Source organism: Capsicum annuum, chromosome 3 (assembly GCF_002878395.1).
Source record: "Capsicum annuum cultivar UCD-10X-F1 chromosome 3, UCD10Xv1.1, whole genome shotgun sequence".
NCBI lineage: Eukaryota > Viridiplantae > Streptophyta > Magnoliopsida > Solanales > Solanaceae > Capsicum > Capsicum annuum.
Window position 1 is genome coordinate 262555131 of NC_061113.1, and position 22485 is coordinate 262577615.

The 22485-nt window shown below is 32.7% G+C and overlaps 1 protein-coding gene across 1 annotated transcript; it reads left to right on the forward strand.

Moving 5' to 3' along the window:
• The first annotated feature begins 9309 nt into the window (after nt 1-9309).
• Nucleotides 9310-20733, forward strand: LOC107862084 (protein FRIGIDA). Its single transcript, XM_016707530.2, has 3 exons — nt 9310-10436; nt 19419-19597; nt 19686-20733. Exons 1-3 carry the CDS (start codon nt 9470-9472, stop codon nt 20472-20474), a joined length of 1935 nt encoding a protein of 644 aa, XP_016563016.1. The 5' UTR covers nt 9310-9469; the 3' UTR covers nt 20475-20733.
• Nucleotides 20734-22485: the final 1752 nt, after the last annotated feature.

Sequence of the window (22485 nt, forward strand, 5' to 3'; positions counted from 1 at the left end):
TTGACTGCATGAGCTTGCTTTGGAGTTTGGAGTCATTATGATTGGATTAATTATGTTGAATATTCGTGTATTCTAATTTAATTTAAGAATGAACTCTTTCTATTTTCCAAATCAAATGTCTATACCCCTTATATTATTAAAAAGTTGTGTGAACTTTTTAATATATATATATATATATATATTATGAAAATTTTATGGTTATGCATCTTATGATATTACTCCTATTTATAAAAAAATATTTGAATATTTAATATAAAATTATTTATAGCACTTGAGCAGAAGGTTTATCAAAAACAACTTCTCTGCCTCTTCGAGGTAGTGATAAGATCTGCATATACTTTACCTTTTTTCAGATATTATTTGTGAAATTTCACTAATTCTATCATTGTTGTATGTGAACCTTTTATGGAGATAAAATCCTAACTAACACAAAAAAGAATCTTTTTATATAATCAAACATTTTTTTCTTTTAAAATAATTTTCTAATTTTTAAGATATTTTAAATTATTAACTATGTCAATTTGTAGTATGTTTAAACCACTGAAGTATCATTTGTATATATGAAAACTACGAAGAAAAAAGACACCTAAATTATTAAGTATTTTATTTATTGAATAATTGCACTCCTACATGGCTCTGCTTATGTTACTGGATTAGGACATTACAAAATTTTCAAAAAGTCCTTTTCAATTATTTGCCAAATTATGTAATGACAACTAAACTAATATTGAACTAAATCGGTGAAAATACAAAAGGAATAACAACACAAAATTCTAAAATTGAATAATAAGTTAAAACACATGTCACTCCATTAAAAAAAGTAATTTTATAAATTTGGCAAAAATAGTCTTGTAAGCACTACAAAAATTCCTCATTCTTGCCTATTTATTGTAATAAGATATTCTATAATAGACGTTATTATCAAGTTATTTTCAAACCAGATGCTATTATCGAAGAGAAAATTAAAAGATAAATTAGCCCAAAACTAATAAGATATTTTAAAGTAGAAGGTATTATCAAACTCATCCCAAAACAATCGTGTTACTATTTGAGAGATATTTTTGTTGCCACATCAATATTTGGTTTTTAATAAGTACATGTTTGAATAGTTAAGTGTTAAGTAGATATACTACTCCTAACTGAGGTGTGTAAGTAATTTTTTGAACAATTTTAAAGAATCAAACATGAGTTAAGCCAAATAAAATTGCCTAATGGTAACAAAGAGTGCATCCACAATTCACATAATAGAGTTAAAAATTTTACTATTCAATAACAATTTGATATACTTAATTGAAGTAAATTCAATATTTTTTTATTTTGGATCATTCTAGAATGAATGTTATTGTCACGCTTATCTTGGTATAATCGTTATTAACTTTTCTTTCATTGACCGCCGTTGGCGGTAGGTAAGTTGCTCCTCACCCAGATCTATCTTTCTCTCTATCCTTTTTAACTCTCTCGCTGTCAGAATCTCTACTCGGCCACCACCATCCTCGTAGGTACTCCATTTTCTCGAACGAGACTTCGATCGGTTTCACTTCCGACATAATATTTCGACGATTAATTTCTAGACCAATTTTTATTGAAATTCAACAAAGCAAGAAAGATAAGGGCCCCTATTCTACTCTCTAGCAGAACCTAGTGAATTCTATTCCTCAATCTTTATCTTGTATTTTTTATCTCTCAAATTTTCACCTTTTGCGAGGACCGGTCTGCTACTGGTTATTTCTTTGTGTATCGTCTAGTTATTTATTACCTTGCGTTTTTATTTTTTGTGGTATCATTCTCTGTATTCTTTGTATATTGTATTTTTGATAATGTCTAGCCTTTCTAGGAAAAAAATATAGAACTCCTTTAATTGTTATTTTGTAATTTTCTAGTGTATTGTTAATCTACTAGTGGTGTTCGGAAAATTTTACGAGAGGCTCAACCAACAAAAGTTGGATGAGGTTCCACTCTATTTTTGACACTTGGATAGTGGGTCCATTTGCTACTTTTTATCTCATTTACCTTTTTTCTTATTTCATGTTCTTAGTCTTTTTCATACATAATTAATATTTAACTTCTAAATACACAATTAAGCATTTGATGTATTTAACTAAAAATACCACTAACAAACACAGAAAAAATTGATACGCTAATAAAATTGTTGAAATAAAAAATAATTTTATTATTTAACAATTAAAATGCATATAAATATTAAATTTAGAATTCAATTATTATTATTTGAAATTGTTGTTCTAAAATTTAAAATCCAAAAAATCAAATTTTCGACTTTTTTTTCGACTGAAATTATGAGACTAGTCATGCGGTTTGCTCATATATAGCTCAATATCTGTTTTTAGTGAAAAAATGATTTTAAAATAATGAATTAGCAAAAATAAATTGAGGGACTCGATGATTTCTACGGACTTAAGTTTTAATGGGACAAAATTATTTCGGTCCCTCCTTTTCATTTTGTTGTGCAACTAAGTAGGCATTTTGAACATGGATTTGGTAATAAATAAAAAATAGGTATTATTTAAAGTTAAGTTTGAAATGCTATTTAAAAATTAAAATTTGTTTGAATATATATTTAGCTTAAAAATTATTGAAATTTTGTGATTTTTTTGGTCAACTAATTAATCAACACATTCTATCTAAATAAATAACTTGTATTTATTGAAAATAATCTGATCTAGTAGATCTATATGTTAAAGTGGACAACCACACAACCACAAATTAATTTGTATTTTAAATTAATCTTTTACTATTAAAAAAAAATTGAATGATAAACTTGATTTTAACATTAACATTTTAAACTTTGAAAGACGTTTCAGTTGTTTTTAACAAAAAAATATGTTTATTGATATTCTTTATTAAATACTTCATAACTGCTTAAAAATATGAAGATTAGAACTAATTAATATATTTTTTATTCACTCAACTAATAATAATTGAATTCTAAATATAATTTTATATGCATTTTAATTTTTAAATAATAAAATTATTTTTTATTTCAACAATTTTATTAGCGTATCAAATTTTTTGTGTGTGTTTATTAGTATTTTTTTAGTTAAATACATCAAACATTTAATTGTGTATTTAGAAGTTAAATATTAATTAAGTATGAAAAAAACTAAGAAAAAAAGTAAATGATATGAAAAGTAGCAAATGGGTCCACTATCCAAGTGTCAAAAATAGAGTGAAGCCTCATCCAATTTTTGTTGGTGGACCCTCTTTCATGGTAAAATTTTTCGTGGTGTTCGAAAAATTTTAATATGGGCCTCATGCACCAAGTCATACTTGCACGAGGCACCTAATATTTTGACACATAAATTTTTTTGGGTCCCAACACTTAAAAGAATTCTCATTTTTTATTTTGTTGTTCTCAATTATTTAACTTTTTTATTTTTTCAAAAATCGCTTTTTTTCTTTTTTTTTTATGGGGTTAATTTTTATTTTTTATTTTTCTTTCTTTGTTCTTTTCTTCAATTTTTTTTCTCGTATTACTATATTAAATAAATTGAAGTTTTTATTCTTTTACTTCGTTTTCAATTTCTCCTAATTTTTATTTGTTGATATTTGTAAACAAATTTTTTTTTGGGTCACTCAATCATGGTGATAATTTATATTTTTTAATTATTTAATTTTTTTTTTAGTGTAAAAAAATTTGGATATTGAAAACTTGAAAATAAATCTCATAAGTAATAAATTTATCTTTCTTAAGTCGATATGACATTATTTAGTATGGTTTGCTATTATTAAAGGCATCTCTAATATCTAAAAATTAAAGAATCATCATATATTTTTTATTATTAAGGACATCTCTATAGTAAAATTTAAAATTGGTGGGGTCATAAGTAATAAATTTATCTTTCTTAAGTCTATATGATATTATTTAGTATGGTTTACTATTATTAAAGACATCTCTATTATCTAGAAATTAAAGAATCATCATATATTTTTTATTATTAAGGACATCTCTATAGTAAAACTTAAAATTGGTAAGGTCAAGAGATGGAGTGGTACCTAAATAAATGTAAATATTGATTTAATTTTCTTAATATTCTTTTCCTAAAATTTTAGAATTGTCCCATCATTAAATAATAAATAGACATAAAAATTAAATTTAAATATCTTTTAGATCCCGTTTGAATAAGATTAAAATCTGATCAAATCAGTTTTTAATCTCTTTTGTAGCTTTTTAAAAACTTGAAATTAAATCTCATAAGTAATAAATTTATCTTTCTTAAGTCTATATGATATTATTTATTATGGTTTACTATTATTAAAGACATCTCTAATATTTAGAAATTAAAGAATCATCATAAATTATTTGTATTAAAGACATCTCTTATATAATAAAATTTAAAGTTGGTAGGGTCAAGAAATGGAGTGGGTCCTAAATAAATGTAAATATTGATTTAATTTTCTTAATATTTTTTTTCCTAAAATTTTAGAGTTTCTCCATCATTAAATAGACATAAAAATTAAATTAAAATATCTTTTAAACCCCTTTTGGATAAGATTAAAATCTGGTCAAATCAGTTTTTAATTTCTTTTGAAACTTTTTTGTAGATGTATAGTAAAATAAAAAAGTACTTAAAAAATTCAAATTTGATTAAAAAAAAAGCAAAAAATGAGACGTCGGGTACCCCAACTTTTTACATTTTATATTAAAATTCTTTTTAGTTTGACCAAGAAATTTGCATTTTTATCCCTTTTATTTTCTTCTAATTTCAATAATACCCCAAATTTGTAGCCCTTGAATATATAAAGAAAAGCACAAAAAAAAAAGAAAAAAAAATAATTTTTTTCTTTATTTTTTTTATTTTCCTTTATATATTTAAGGGATACAAATTTGGAGTATTGTTGAAATTAGAGGAAAATATAAAATATTAGGAAATGGGGCAATTATAAAATATTAGGAAAAGAATATTAAGAAAATTAAATCAATATTTACATTTATTTAGGTGCCACTCCATTTCTTGACCCTACCAGTTTAAATTTTATTATAGAAATGTCCTTAATAATAAAAATATATGATGAGTCTTTAATTTCTAAATATTAGCGATGCCTTTAATAATAGTAAATCATAATAAATAATATCATATAGACTTAAGAAAGATAAATTTATTACTCATTAGATTTAATTTCAAGTTTTTAATATCCAAATTTTGTTACACTAAAAGAAAATTAAATAATAAAAATATATAAATTATCACCATGATTGAGTGACCAGAAAAATAATTTGTTTACAAATATCAATAAATAAAAATTAGGAGAAAACTAAAACGAAGCAAAAAAATAAAAACTTCAATTTATTTAGTATAGTAATAAGAGAAGAAAATTGAAAAAAAGAAAAAATAAATAAAAAAATAAAAATAAAAATAAACCCCATAAAGAAAAAGAAAAAAATGATTTGTTGAAAAAATAAAAAAGTTAAATAATTGAGAACACAAAAAAATAAAAAATGAGAATTCTTTTAAGTGGTTGGACCCAAAAGGTCCATATGTCAAAAAACTAGGTGCCTCGTGCAAGTATGACTTGGTGCATGAGGACGATACTAAAATTTTCCATGGTGTTGTTTTGGTGGTGCCTGCATAGTTGCCTGTAGGATCTAATTGTGGCCTTAGGTGTGTCTAACTCTAGCATATAGTGTTTTTACCGTTGTAGATTTCAGCATTTTTACTATTGTTGTCCAAAATGTTTGTGTGCCTTTTTATTTTCTATTCTTTTTTAGTAGTGGCTTTGGTGGTCGATCTAGACTAGGGTCATTTCATATGTGGGGTCAGGGTTGGAGTTAAAGTCTAATTTGAGGTTCAAGGCATGGTCGGGGGCAGGGGCAGGGGTTGGGTTAGGGTCGAATTTAAGGTTGGGGTAAGGGATAGTAGGGTTAAGTGGGATAAGAGAGCCTCTGGATTGAGAGATGAGTTTTGAAACATAAGAACTCTTGAAAGTAAGTCCATAAAACTCGTGAAGATTCTTAGGAAGGGGAAGATTAATAGAGCGTGTGTCCAGGATATCAAATGGGAAGGTTCTAAGGCGAAGGACGCAAACGGATATAAGTTGTGTTACTCAGATAGTGTAAGGCATACGAATGAAATATGTATCTTAATAGATGAAGAACTTAGGGGGCAGATGGTAAAAGTTAAGAGGGTCAACGATAAGTTGATGTCGATTAGTTGGTCATTGGAGGGTCAAAGTGGAACATTATTGATGCCTACGCTCAGAAACAACCTTGAAAGAGGAGGAGAAGAAGTGTTTTGGGGAGGTGTTAGATGAGGTGGTGAGAGACGTTCAAAAAACTGAGAAGCTTTTTGTAGGAGGCTTCAATGGACACACCTGGACATTACCGAGAGGCTATGGTAATGTGCATGAAGGATTTGGGTTTGGGAAGAGGAATAAAGAAGGATCATCTCTTTTGGATTTTACTAGGGCCTTTGTGTTGGTGGTAGTGAATTCTAGTTTTTCGAAGAAGGATGAGCACCTTATACCTTTCGTAGTTCGGGGGCTAAGACTTAAATCGACTGTTTGCTCCTTAGAAAGGGTGATAGGCCACTATGTAAAGACTGTAAGGTCATTCATAGTAAGTTCAATGATTTGATGCATGTGACTGACGTGATAGTGAAATTGCATTTCCAGGCCATTTAGAAGAGAGATAATTTTAAGCATCTTGGCTCTATGATTCACGGGAATAGAGAGATTGACGAAGATGTCACAAATTGTATTAGTACATGGTGATTAAAATGGAGGCTCGCTTCGGGAGTCTTGTTTGTAATTGTGCCTGTAGTCGTATTGCTATACGTGTGTCTTATAATTGCTTACTCGTGGTGTTTTAGTGATGTTTATGATTTTCGATACATTACTCTGTGGGTGTCTTATTTTTTTAATTACCTATTAAGGTGTTATCCCATTTTATTGTTGGTTTTATCTTTTTTATACTATTCTTTATCCTAAGTTGGGGGTCTCTACTTCGTTTGAGGTAGTGGTATGGACTGTATACACTGTACACTTTATCTTTCCCAAAATCTGCTTTATGTGAATACACTAAATATGTTGTTGAAATTAAAGGGTAAAATTGTCCAATGCTAATAAGCTATTCTAGCATAGGCTCATGCCAAAATAGACGTTATTATAGAGAAGAAAATCGAAAGGATAAATTTCTCCAAATACTAATAAGTCAACCTAAAATAAATATTACGTTATTATCAATCTCATCACAAAATAAACGTTATTATCAGAAATATTTTAAAGCTATTTTATAATATACGCTATTATCAAGCTCATTCTAAAATGGACACTATTAATGAGAAGAAAACAAATGACAGTTTTTTTCAATAGTAATACAAGGCATATCACACTGATTGACACAATCCACTTACAAGTTTTACCATTCAAGAATCATTTGAAATAATTAATTGCAGCTAATTCAATATTTTTCCACTTAATAAAAATTTATCACTAATCAAGTATGATGTGTTTCGGGTAAGAATTAAGAATTCTCATTTGAGCTCATTCTAGAATGAACATCATTATGATATTTTAGTACAATTGTTATTACAAAGAATAAAATTATAAGATAAATTTTTTAATCCAATATTATCAAGCTATGTTAGAATAGATGTTAACTCATTCCAGAATAAGTGTTATTATTGAGAAGAAAATTAAAGGATAAATTTGTTCAAATACTACTTAATTAGCTATCCTAAAATAGACGTTACGTTATTATCAAGCTCATTTCAGAACATGCATTATTATCAAGAAGAAATTTAAAAGATAAATTTATCTAATTTTATTAAAATATTCTAGAATAGATCTTATTATCAAGATGATTACATATGTTACCGTCAAGAAAGAAATTCAGAGGATATATATGGCCAATAGTAGTAAAAATTACAAATAACTTAGTAATTAAAGTGCTAGAAAGTTATTATTAATAGTTGATGTACTTTATCAAATAATCTATCTTCATTTCTTATTTATGAGTTTCCAAAGATAAATCTATATTCTCTCTCTTTCTCTCTTTGTATATTAAAAGAGTAAAGTCCCTTAAAAAAATTAATTTAAATTTTTTGCCTTTCAGATTATTTTTTAGACAAAACTGTCTATCACTATTTTCTTCAATTTATTATTTTTTTTTATTATATTAACTAAACTCCTAAAATATATGGGAGTACTAAAGTATATAAAAAAAGAATCAATTAATATTCTTTGTATTGATCAATTAGAAAACTACTCCTAAAATAGTATATAAAAATACCCCTAAAATAGAATTCGATTAAGAAAATACTTCTATAAATATTAAGATGCACGTTAAACTAGAGAAGAAACTAATTTACTTATTGGAAAAATAAACAGAACTCTATTAAGAAAATACTGCTATAAATATTGAGATGCACGTTAAACTAGAGAAGAAGCTGATTTACTTATTGAAAAAATATGATTGATGTTCAGCTATCTTGCTTCGATCAACATAATATAATTCAACGTGTGTGTATATATATATTCTTTGTTTTCATTCAAATCATTCTCTAGTGTCAAAATTTTTACTCAGACAAGAATTATTTTCATCAAAACTGAAACTTTGTAATCACTATTATATTATTTTGTTGTAGTTTACAGATCGTAGATCAATTTATAGGTGGTAGATGAATATTAGTCGGCTTTGAGAATTTTTGTTTAGGTAAATGATAGGTTAATTATATTGTTTTTATGTCTCTAATTTGAGAATTTTTTGGTGTAAAGGTAAAGTTTAGTTCTATTATTTTGATATGTATATTGTCGTATTATTTTGTTATAGTTTACATGTGGTAGATAAGTGTTAGATGACTTTAAGAAAATTTTTGTGTAAATGTTAGATTTAATTATATTGTTTTGATGTCTCTATCATCGTATTGTTTTGTTGTAGTTATAGGTAGTAGATGAATATCGATCGACTTTGAATTTTTTTTTTTTTTTGTAAATGTTAGATTTAATTAAATAAATTCTCCAAAAGATGTTGAATTTAATTATTGTATTTATCTTTATTATTTAAACAAATGTTCTATTTAGTGTAACGTTTAAAGTAAGGTGCACGTGCGAGAAGCGTACACCAAAATTAGTATTACAAAATTATTTTTTCTTTTTCTTTGAATAACTTTTTTATATTTATTTTAAAATTTCATAGAAATTAAACTTTCTAAAAACGTTTTATTTGCAGTATTAGTTTTTTTTCTTAATCATTAATTATACTTTTTTACTTAATTACAAATATGAAGGTGTTAGTACAAATTTTTTCATAATATATGAAGATAAATATATATAAATTTAAAATATCATAGGGACTTTATTTGAAACTAATCATATTACTGTCATAAAAGGTTAGTGTAATTAACCCTAAATGATAAATCCAAGAAAATATTACTGAGAACTGCAAAAAGCTTTTCTCATTCTCTCCTCCATTGTGATTTCTTCACTTTCTACTTGTATACTCATTACTCATTTGATGGCTGAACCGACCGATTCCGCCATGGCTACCACCGCTGCGCCGCCTCAGTCACCGCCATCGCCGGCGGCTGTACAAGTGGAAGCTCATCAACAACAAAATGAACAACAAACCGTGAATGCTGCTGCTTCACACACAATCATTCAACAGTCTGAGTTACGACAGCCACCGAATGAGTCAATTGCTGATTTTCGCAAACTGTCGGATGCCTTTTCAGCATTCCAGAACTGTTTCGCGGAGTTACAAAAACACGTTTGTTCAATTCAGACGTTGATCGACTCTATGCGGCCATCGCTTCCGGCAGCAGCAGCGACAGCGACAACAGCGGCGCCAGAGGTGGAGACGTCTTCGGAATCTGATCCTTCGGAAGAAGTAGAGGCGGAGGATGTGGAGGTGGTGAAAACCCCGAAATCCCCTTGCTCGGCGTTGAAATCGACTATTTCAGAGGTGGAAAGCCTGTGTGAGAAGATGGATGGACGTGGTTTGCGGAAGTATATGATAGTGCATATCGAAGATATAAATGGACTGGTTGAACAAGTTTCTAAGGCATTGAAATTGTCTCCTAATCCTGGGAGGCTTGTATTGGATTGTCTAGGGAAATTTTATTTGCAAGGAAGTAAGGCGTATGTCAAGGGTTCACCCGTTATTAACGGAAGGAAGGCTTCGATATTGGCCTTGGAGTGTTTCTTGGTTATGGGAGTTGACGAGGGAGTTGAGATTGAGAAAGAGGTGAAAGAAGAAGCTGGGAAGGCAGCTTTTTTATGGAGGAAGAGGTTGATTGCTGAAGGAGGTTTACGAAAGGCTCATGATATGGATGCCCGGGGTTTGCTATTGCTGATTGGGTGTTTCGGGATTCCAAGAGGATTTAGTAATGTGGATATCAGGGATTTGCTTCTGGCAAGTCCGTTCAAGAAGAATATGAATGGTGCCCTCACTCGATCAAATGCCTTCATGAAAAAGATTCCAGGTCCTTTTTTTTCACGAATTACATTTGTCTGTAAGCTACAGTTGCATAAATCATTGTTTGCTATTCATGTTAAATGGTGCTTGCTTTTAAGATGTTTGCTGCCCAAGATTGCCAATAGAAATGGTTTGATTTGGTTGGATTGATGTACACGAAGCTTGTCTAGCTCAGGATTACCTTAAAAAATGTAAATAATTTTGACCCTACGATGGACTTCACTTCTTGCATACTTAAAGGGAGAACAAATCTGACCATGAGCACTTTCTTGGTGCTGCTCTTTTGGAAAAATGTTCACTTGAAAAGAAACCATGAGCACTTGGTTGGTGCTGCTCTTTTGGAAAAATGTTCACTTAAAAAGAAGGTTTTTCTTTCCTTCTGTTTACTGGCGTCTTGCACTATCTGATGTTGCTTGCTCTCTCCTGGTACTGTCCTTCCCTTTTTATTCATGTCAATAGCTTCAAGGCGTTTTCTCTTTTCCTTATCATAGGCAAAAAGACACCAAGAGCTCCCACCCTGTCCATTTATCCAAAATGAGATGCCAATTTTTATTTGGTGGCACCTAGTAACTGACCTAATGCCACCTCTGAAATCCTCTTGGAATCCGAAACATCCAATTAGCAATAGCAAACCCCGTGCATCCATATCATAAGCCTTTCGTACACCTCCTTCAGCAATCAACCTCTTTCTCCATAAAAGAGCTGCCTTTTCTGCCTCTTCTTTCACCTCTTTCTCAATCTCAACATGCTCGTCGATTCCATCATCAAGAAGCACCTCCAAAACCAATATAGAAGCATTCCTTCCATTAAACATAGGTGAACCCTTAACATACGCCTTACTCCCTTGCAAATAAAACATCCCGAGACAATCCAATAAAAGCCTTGCCGGATTAGGCGAGAGTTTCAATGCCTTAGAGACTTGTTCAACCCATTCATTGATATCTTCGAGATGCGCTATCATATACTTCCGTAAACCACGACCGTCCATCTTTTCACATAGGCTTTCTGACTTTGAATTAGTAGATTTTAACTCTGTACCAGGGGATTTCTGGGATTTCACATCCTCTGCCTCTTCTTCTTTCGAGGGATCAGATTCCGAAGACGGTTCTGCCTCTGGTGCTGCTGTTGTGGCTGCCTCTCCCCTTGTCGAGGGCGATGTCCGCATAGAGTCGATCAACGTCTGAATTGAACCGTGTTTTTGTAACTTCGCAAAACAGCGCTGGAATGCTGAAAAGGCATCCGACAGTTTGCGAAAATCGGCAATTGAGTCTTTTGGTGGTTGCTGAAATTCAGATAGTTGAGTGACATTCTGTGAAGCAGCATTCACTGTTTCTTGTTCATCTTGTTGATGAGTTTCCACTTTGATGGACGGTGATGGCGGTGACTGGGGCGTTGCAGCGGTGGCAGAGTCTGTAGGTCCAGCCATCAAATGAGTAAAGAGTAGAAGTAGAAAAGTGAAGAATTAGCAATAGAGGAGAGAATGAGAAAGCTTTTTGTGGTTGTTGTTTGTGCAATTTTCTATGTTTTTTCTAATTCTAATATTCTTCTTGGTTTTATCATCAGGGTGAAAATTGATTAGGGTTAATTACACTAACCTCTTATTACAGTAATCTTACCAGTTTCAATTACAGTCCCTATACTTCTAAAATTAAGTATATTTATCTGCATATATTAAGAAAATTTTATACTTGCACCCTTACATCTGTAATTAAGTAAAATAATATGACTAGTTTTAAATGCAATCCCTATATTTTAAATTTCATATATTTATCTTCATATATTATGAAAATTCTACACTTACGTCCCTATCTAGCTAAAGGAGAGTGGAGTTCTAAAGTACATATACATAAGCTATGCCACCTAATTACTCTATTTCCTTTATGGGGAAGAGAGTTAATTCTCAATGCGACGTTGCTATCTGTTCGACAATCCCAGTAAGTAATGCTATGTGCTCCTATTTGTTTGTTATAACTGCAGGTAGTGCCCCCTCCATCTTTCTTCTGGGGTTTGCTTCCAAAAGTGTCTAGTACTCTATGTCTCTAGCATGACTACTTGATGAAATCCGGAGGAAAGTGGGGTAAATGGCCAATACTATTGGAAGGATTCCACTTTGGATAACATCGATTCATCCTCAAGGAGAAAAAGAGAACAAGGGTTGGGGGGCTTGCCTCCCCGTTCTACGTTTCCAACTTGTGTTGTAATGATGAGTAAGGTGGTCAAGCTACCTGCACCTATCTGGTCCTATCGTTTAGTCGCTCTTTCTAAGAGATGGTAATTAAAAAACATCCCCTGGGCAAAGGTGCAAGGGATTACCAGCATCTCGTAGAAAATAGTGTAATATAGAATTTGATGAAGAGTATTAGCTTATTTTGTTCGCTTTCCAGTTTCCACTACTGAATGAGTTCTGGAGTAAAGATCAAGTAGGGACTTTTTTATTTGATTGTGATGTAGCTAAAGGTCGGATATGGTTATATGGGCAAGAGTGAACTAACTTCCCTTGGGCACAATAATTACTCGACACTTGAGCACACTTATTTTTTTCAGACTTTTTCTTTCTCTCTCTCTCTATATATTTTACAATTTTGTTCCTTTTCTTCTTTCTTCTTTCTTTCTCCTTTTCTTTTCTTCAACTTTTTCTTCCTTTCAAACTATTTCTCAGATTTTTTTCCTTTTGTAGCTTATACAATGCCTTTTTTTTCCTTTTCTTTTCACTTTAATTCCGATACTTGAGTCTCACTTTGCTCAAGTAAGATGTGCCCAAGTGAATAGGGTGAACGACAATAGAAACACACAAAACTGACTAAAGGTTATCTTTGGCTGCCAAGAAAAACACAGGATTATTCATTATGGCACAAAGGGATGACAAAGGATAATTACAATTAAGGGTCGATCAATTTAGGCTAAATGTGGCTAAACAAGGAAGGCCTACAATCCTTTCCTAACTCGAGAACTTTCCAGGAATTTGCCTCAAACAACAAGCAAGACAAGTTCTAGATCTAACTTGTAACACGAGAGTATAACAACATTCTCACCACACTATTGACATATGGAATTCAAACATCACTCAGTTTCACTTTTTCAATATGCAAGTCTAAACTTGAAAACGGAGTTCAATCGCGTAATGGAGATTCTCATCACTGGTTGCCTTTTAAAAAACTTCAACTCTTTTTTTCTTGAAACGTTAACCTACTTCCTAATATAATAGACACCTATTTCAGAAAGAGTTAAGACCATGGCGAAGAATTGAAGCTCGAACGAAATCCTCCTAAGGGCACACCAAGAAGTTATACTTGTCTTAAAAAAAAAAAGGGCAGCCCGGTGCACTAAAGCTACCGCTATGCGCGGTGTCCAAGGAAGGGCCTCACCAGAAGGGTGTATTGTACGTAGCCTTACCTTGCATTTCTGCCACTTGTCTTAAAAAAAAAAAAAGAAGAGATAAAAACAAAACAAAGAAAATACATGATTACCAGTTTCCTTATCATCACCTCCCCCACACTTAACTATAACATTGTCCCAAGACGTCACAAACAAAATAATGAAAAGGAAGGGCATATCAAACTTCCCTATAATGACGAGATAATCCCATTCCCGCCATCCCAACAGTCACAGTTTGTGCTTTTCCTCCTCTTAGAGCTTATTAATTCAACCCCTAATTCTGAACGTAGTTGAGTAACTTGCTCCTTTAAGTTTTTTCTTGCAGCTCATTTGGCCACTTGCGTCTTAAAATCTGTTCTTTCTACGCACATTTCTCTCTTTTTTCTGCATTCTTGACCTTTTCATGAGCTATCAAAATATTCATGCATGGTAATCCTTAACTCCAATTTGCTTTCTTCCAAAGGATCTCTATTCCATGGAAATTTTCAACAACAAAATCCACAAGATCATTTTGGACGTAAGAAACAAAGAATAATGGTCTGAGTAATATTCATCCTTTTCATTGGTATTCATGACCACTTCCCCCTCACTTACTTTCAAGTTGAGAGATTCATATGGATAAGAATATTTGGGTATACACTCATCACCTGAAGAAGTAGAATTAACTAAATCTTTTTCATTTGCCATGACGAGTAGATAGAGCTCCTCAAGTTCAGTGATAGCTTCAATCATCTCATCTCGTTTGACTATTTCTTCTTCATTACTCGGCTCATTCTCTCATGACACTAGCTCCTCTATATTTTCCACCTATTGAAGATTCTCAGTTTGAACCTCTCTGAGATCGCAAAAGAATTATTGGGTGCTACATCATATGCTTCACATGATAAAATAGTCATTATATTTTTTAAGTGAGCATTCATGTTGCCTGATGATTCATCTATAATTTTATAGTTTTCTTCTATTTTGCTTTTAATCCAAGTAATAATTCTCTAAAGTTTTCTCCAATAATTTAAAAAAAAAAACTCTCGAAAGTTTCAGTTCTCCCCTTGAGGTGCTTGTCTCATGTCACTTTGATTCCAATCATAATTGTAATCGTATGAATCATCCTGCCTGTTAGGACAAAAGACATAAGATTGTACAAATGATGAGCTAAAGGGACATGAGTTACCTTCATGCCATTCATGAATGAGGTGATCTCCACCAAAATAATCACATATTCTCATCCTTTGAAAAGCTATCAGCTCTGTTTTCTTTTTCCTGGATTTGTTGTAAATCATCTTTGAAGCACTTGGGGTGAGTTCGAATTTAGAAATATTTTCTTTAGGTCTTCCTCTCCAAAACTTGTCAGCACTCTCAAAATAGCAACAACACCAATTAGCAAATAGATGTTGCCTAACCCTCTGCAATAACGTCAAAATTCGAGGGTCACAAAATCAGTGTATAAAACCTAATGCTCGTGCTTTTCAAAGATAGTATAGATAATGTCAATCCCACGAGGATTGAGTTGCTAATATGCTAATTCGTACTGCTTGATTGCTATTTGAGAAATCTTATAGTTTTGAGACTATGATTTTAAAATTAATAATGGTTGTAGAAAGAAATAGCCGACACAATTAGAACAAACGCTTGTAACTCTGGAAGATAAATGAGTTGAGTCAAGAATTCACCTATGGAATAACTAGCGATTAATGCAGTTCATTAGTCCCCGCTAAAGTATGAAGATTTCTTGCAAATACATTTAATCCCTCTATTACTTTTCTAATAATTGTACTCCTTTCGGTTATACAATTAATAGAAAGAAAAAGACATATAAAGATGCGAAAGGCGTGTTTAATAATTCCTTATAGTTATAAAAATAAACTTCTTTCAAATATCCATGTGACAATTCTAAATTTAAACTACTGATTCCTTCTCGCAAATAGAATCAAAAGGCTACCAAACTCAATCAAAGCAATGGAGATATTAACAACTTTGATTTTTTGCTATAGGTTTTAATTCCAAGATCTCCTCTCCCTCCTTTTTTTTTTTTTTCAATTCTGGAGTTAAAGCCTATTTTGTCTGCAACTGTATTGCATCTCTTTGATGACTGTTAATACATCGTACTTCATCCAAATAAAATAAGCAATGGAAAAATTGACATCTCTCTTGCGATTAATAAATCAATAAACTCCTCGAGGAATCAATCAAACACATGATATAAAAGGTAAAATAATCACTAAATAAAACCATAGGTTTCATCAAAACTCAACTACGAGAAAGTCACTCCATCATAGAGTAAAAGCAATCATACAAAAGTTAAGAGTCATCTTGTTCATAACACAAGATTAATGGAAGAGAAGGTTTAGAAGAAACTCTAAATCTCTTGAATCCTTCTTGAAAATCTTGAGTTTCTCCTCTTTTTGCCAAAAGAATTCATCTGTCCAAAGTTGTAGCCTCCCCCTCCTAGTCGTCCTCAAAATATCCCCATTATATCCCTCTCAACCCTAATAGTTAAAAAGCTGAAAATTTTTACACAAGGTTGTGCCATCTCAACGAACAAAACTCCACCACTGCGATGGTCGGGACTGGTTAACAAATTCTGAAGGAGCGTCACAGCGGCCCAAGTTTGACTGATGCGATGATCGGGGCAGTTCTGTGCCCAATTTTCATTTCTTGCATCTTTTTCGCTTGAGTCTTTCCTCTCTATCACCTTCATTGCGTATCTATCTTCAAAACGACATAAACATGTGAGGAATTACATCATATAATACGGAAAATTCAATAATTCAAACATGAGAAAAGGCATAAATGCACATATAAATATGACTCATCACGTCACCTTTTTAGCTATAACTGCAAATAATTTGACAGATATTTTCCTTAATTTCCTGTTTCTTTTTTCCCTCGTTGGTTTCTTTTACTCTCTTTTTCTTCTTTTAGACCTTTTGAGATTGGTATGTATTTATTTTCTTTCCATATCCATATTAGCAGGCAGTTAGAGTACAGTTAGTGGTTAGTGTTAGTAGTTATAGTCGGTTATGTTTAGTAGTTACAAATTGTTAGGTTAGTTGTTGACAGCTGTCAGTTAAGCTCAGGAGATATATTTTTGTTGCACATTGGGATACGAAGATGAGATTCATTTTCCAATTATTTTCTTCTGTGTTCATTTTTTCTCTTGGGCTTTGTTCATGGAGTATTGTAGATATCACCATTGAATCCCATGTTTCGAGCTCTTGCTCTGATTCCTTGTTTCAAGTTTGATAGAGACCATTCACCAGGCTTTATATATTTAGGAAAAAATACTCCCTCCATTTTATTTTACTTGGTCTTCTTTCGTAATATGTTTGTTTCAAATTAGTTGTCCATTTTTTCAAATCAAGATTGTTTTATTACTTCTTTCCCATATTACCCTTAGTATTAAATAACTAAAAATTAATAGTAATAGTTAGATTTAGAGTTTCAAGACATCATTGAGGTTAATTTTGTAAAATACATCTTCTAATTAATGTTTTCTTAATGGGTGTGCCAAGTCAAAAGAGGTGTCATGTAAAATGAAACGGAGGGAGTACATAAAACAAAAAAGGAGGCTAACATTTAAATTTTTTCTTTTTTTGAGAAATATTGTTTGACGGTTGAAAAAGAGCAGTTCTCATGCGTCTCACAACTCAACAATGGCGACAAATTAGTAACTTCCTAACCAACCAAGTATCCTTTTTTTGGAGTTAATATTGTACTAGCCAAGTATCCTCTTGTAGAAATGTAAGGTAAGGCTGCGGTATTAATAGATCCTTGTGGTCGGGCCCTTTCTTGGACCTTGCGCATAGCGGGAGCTTTAGTCACCGGGATGGCCTTTTCATACATCTCCTTGTTTACTATTCTTTATCTTGAGCCGGGGGTCTATCGGAAACAACCTCTCTACTTCTTTGGAGGTAGCGGTATGGACTGCGTACATCTTGCCCCTCCCAGACCCCACTTGGTGGGAATACACTGGGTTTGTTGTTGTTGTTGTTGTCTAGCTAGCTATGGACCTCAGCTTTCCATGCTTTGTAATGGTAGGTTACTGGAGGATGAAACATGTTCAATTTTAAAATCATTAAAGATGTTTTTTTGTTCATGGAGATACATGAAGAATGTTATTTAAGTTAATGGTATACTTCAAGATTTGTTTGGTCAAAAACTCAACAAATCATGCAAAGATATTGACTTGTATGTGATAAGGTTGAAGGGGCTTAGTAGTACTTGTTGCTAGTTGACTGGAAGGACACAACTTTTGGTGATACTAGATGATATAATACACTTGTTGTTTCTTCATTTTTTTTTTTGTGTTTCTTGGTAAATATTAGAAGTTACTCGATCCTGAGCTTATTTTCGATGAATCTAAAAGTTTGTACACAGTTTTTCTTTTTCTGATTTAGGCTGTTCAAGCATTGGAAACAACCTCTTGCAGAAATGCAAGGTAAGGCTGCGTACAATACACCCTTGTGGTGGGGCCCTTCCCCGGACACCGCACATAGCGGTAGCTTTAGTGCACCGGGCTGCCCTTTTTTAACAATAAGTGTCTGCAGTTTTTGAATAACACTGTTGAATAAGTTGTTTACTAGTATGAATAAGTACTTTTATGTGCATCTAGTGGTGATAATATTTAGCAAGGGACCAGGGTGGAGGATCATGCTAATGTTAACTGAGACTCAGACACAAATACGGAATGGATAGACTTTCATGTTTGAATAACAAAAATTTTAAGCATTTTGGGGTTATCATATAAAAAAATAAATTAAAGCATTTGGGTTATCTCTTCGCTTTGCTGGGGTCTATCGGAAACAGTCTCTCTACCTCACCTCACCTCTCACCTCTGAGGTAGTGGTATGGACTGCGTACCCTTATCCTCCCCATACCTCTCTTGGTGGGAATATACTGGGTATGTTGTTGTTGGGTTGTCTCTTGGATAGAAAATGAACTAAGCTTTTGAATGATTGGAATAGAAAATCTTATGGTCCCAACCACAATTAGAAAATCTTGTGGACAGGAACAAGCAGTCAATACTGGGACAGGAGTATGTTCCCCTTTTCTTTCTTTTTTCGTTATATGGAGCAACATTTCAATTTAGTGCAACTTCAAGTTCAAGTCTGCGTACACTCTTCCCAGACCTCACTTGTGGGACTTCACTGGGTGGTGGTTGTTGTTGTTCAAGTTCAAGTCAAGGACCCTTGTTCAACCTCATATCTGCTTTGAACTTCCAATCAACCTTCTGATCGTTTCTGTTGTTTGTAGTTTCAAAGATGTAGCCTTATATCTGATTATATCTTAATATGATTCACCTCACTTGTGGGATTTCACTGGGTTGTTGTTGTTGTTGTTGTTCAAGTTCAAGTCAAGGACCCTTGTTCAACCTCATATCTGCTTTGAACTTCCGATCAACCTTCTGATTGTTTCTGTTGTTCGTAGTTTCAAAGATGTAGCCTTATATCTGATTATATCTTAATATGATTCAAAAAAAAAAAAAGATATCATATCTCTCTAATATGATTCGTTTTGCAGTTTTTCATACCTTGTCTCTGTCCCAAATATGACATTTGACCTTGTCGTAGTTGCTAATTATCTGCCTGCTTAACACTGGTTTATGTATGTCTGTCAGAAATAATAGAGGAGATGGTGAATGAAAAGTTGGTAATTGAGGCAGTTGATATTGCCTATACATTTGGAATTGAGGACAGATTTAATCCTCAAAAACTTGTGATTTCATTTTTACGGAAGTCCAAAGAGCCATTGATCAAGAAGATGAAGGGAAAATCCCAAGGGTCACTTGCTGATATGGTAATTATTTAATCTTATTCCAGCACAGATGCTCTCTCTCCCCCCTGATTTCCTCAAGTTAACTGTGCATTTTGTTTATTTCGTACAGAATGATGCAAAAAAGCAGCACTTGGCTGCTCTGAGATCTGTCACCAAATGTTTGAGACGTCATGGTATTAAACTTTCAGAACTTCTTCCTGGGTGGAAAATAAATGAGAAAATAATGAGCTTGGAGAAAGAAATTGCAGAAGGTGAGACGAAGATGGCACAAAAGAGAAAAATTGATGAAACTGAGTCATCTGGAAGGATCAGCAACAACGAAGCGAAACGATCACATTTTCCAAATCAACGGCTACAACAGGAAAGAGTTGTTAATCTTATTGATAGCAACAGCACCTTGTTAGAAGGTGGAACTGCTGGCCACATGTATGTTTATTCTCTGTCCCCATCAGTATTGCATCGACCTGTTGGAAGCTCGATGCATGACAATGTTGGCTCACTAGCAGGAATTGTGAGAGGTGTGTCCGCAGGCACAGATGTTGTTCCGCAAGCAGCTTCATATGCTGGAGGTCATAGAAGGATTCTAGTTGATTCTACACCCGGGTGTACAGGAAGTCATGTTGGTCAACTATATGGATTGCATGGTGATGTAGCCGTGCACGACGGACTGCTCTCCCACAGCTATGCTTATGGACCATCATCATATTTGGAAGGCTCGAGGGGTTTGCCAAACACCATACGCACTGATGTTGCTGGACGGAGCTCTGCATCTGACCCCTATCAGCTTGATGATAGTGTTAGAGCAAGTGAACTCTACAGGAGCGGTGGCTTGAGAGCAGCTGATGCTGTTCCATCTGTTGCCTCTGCGCATCTTTCGTCCCACTTGTACTGGCCCTGATAGTTTTGCCTTGGGTAGGCATCACCATCTAATCTCTCTCTCTCTGTAGTATAGCCAGCCTAGAAGTGATTTCTCTTGGTCTCTGAAAACGCAGAGTCACAAAAATGTTTGTGTTTCAATAGCTACTTAGAAACTTTGGTTGATTTTGAAGCTTAGACAGTGGGGTCTAAACTTGCATAGCAAAATTTCATTGGTCTGGGAAGACTTAAATTAAAATATCAATTAGAGGCAAAAATGACTTAATCCTGCTTCTTTATCATTTATTTTCGCTCGTTCTTGATTTTTGTTGGTCATATCTCAAATGGCATTGGAGTGATCGGTAAAGTTGATGTCCTGTGACCCGGAGGTTACAAGTTCAAGCCATGGAAACAGCCTCATGCGTAAATGCAAAGTAAGGCTGTAGTAAGGTTGTGTACAATAAACTGTTGTAGTTTGGTCCTTCGCCGGATCCCTGTATGTAGCAACAACTTTAGTGCATCAGACTGTTGTAGTTTGGTCCTTCGCCGGATCCCTGTATGTAGCAACAACTTTAGTGCATCAGACTGTCTTTTTTCCCCATTTTGTTGGAATATGCTGGGCATGTTGTTGTGTCCTCATAGGAATGCAGAAGACAATTTTCTGCTCACTCCCTCTTCTTCATTCTCTCTCTTTTTCCCCTTTTTACTCTCTTTTTGCTTCAATTCAAAGATAAAAATCTTCAACTGTTTTAATCGTATTAAAAGACCGAAATGACTTATTTGTAAAATAATCAGATGAAAAATAGCAGAGATTAGGGAGATTTGGTTTTGTAACCGTTAATTAATTTATTTGTAGTTTTATATCAATTTATAAGTGGCCATAAGAAGAAATCATTTCCACAAGAGATATGGTTGTGATTGATATGAATGTTTTTTTATGAAAGAAGTTACTTGCTGGAATATAATTTACTAGGAGAACTTTATTTTGCTTTTGCAGGTATTATGTTTGCCCCAAATATAGTGCGAAGTGCGAATTTATAGCAAGTAGATGATGAATCAAAAGATGGAAATTGAGGCGTTGATATTACCTATACTTTTGGGATTGAGGACAAATTTATCCCTTACAAACTTGTGACATCATTTTTACTAGAGAAAATGAAGGGAAAATTACAAGATTCACTTGCTGCTATGGTTTCAATCACCATAATAACAAGCGAACCTTCTAATTTTCCCTTCCTTCTTTTCAATGGCTCTTTAGATTCTCGTAAAAATAATGTCACAAAATTTTTGAGGGCTAAATCTGTCCAATTCCAAAAGTATAGGCAATATCAACTACCTCATTCCATATTTTGATTCACCATCTCCTTTATGATAGTGTTTCATTCGACTACTTGCAGCAATTGACAATGCTCTAGCAAAGATAGGAGTAAGGAAAGTTTTTGTAGTTCCTTCGATATTTGCGGTGAAACATGTTTGGATATGTAAAGTAGGTTTTGCTAGCTTATTTGAGCTGGGCTAAGAAACCTTATTTTTAAATAGACACTAAATTTTTTTAACCAAATTCTATTAAATTATAGGCTCAATTGAATCCATCTAGTGGACTCCATATTGTAGTAGCATCATGTTTGTCTTTGTATTAGTCGTACACGTAGCTTCTTCCTTTTTAATATATCTACCATTCATTGTCTATTATATTTCAATTATCACATTATTATTACTCTTTTTTTTTATTATTATTTTAAAAGAATTAAGAAAAAAATGCTGATATTGCTCTCAACTTTACAATTTAAACCCCATTTAGATAGAATTAAAATCTAATCAAATCAACTTTTAATCTCTTATTTAATTTTTTAATGTGTTTGATAAAACTAAAAAGTGCTTAAAAAAAGCTAAAAACTGATTAATAAAATAAAAAAGTGAGAAGTTGGGTACCCTCAATTTTTTGCTTTTTAGATTAAAATTCTTTTAGGCTTGATCAAAATATTTACCTTTTTATTCCTTATATTTTCCTCCAATTCCAACAATATCCTAAACTTGTAGTCCTTATATATATA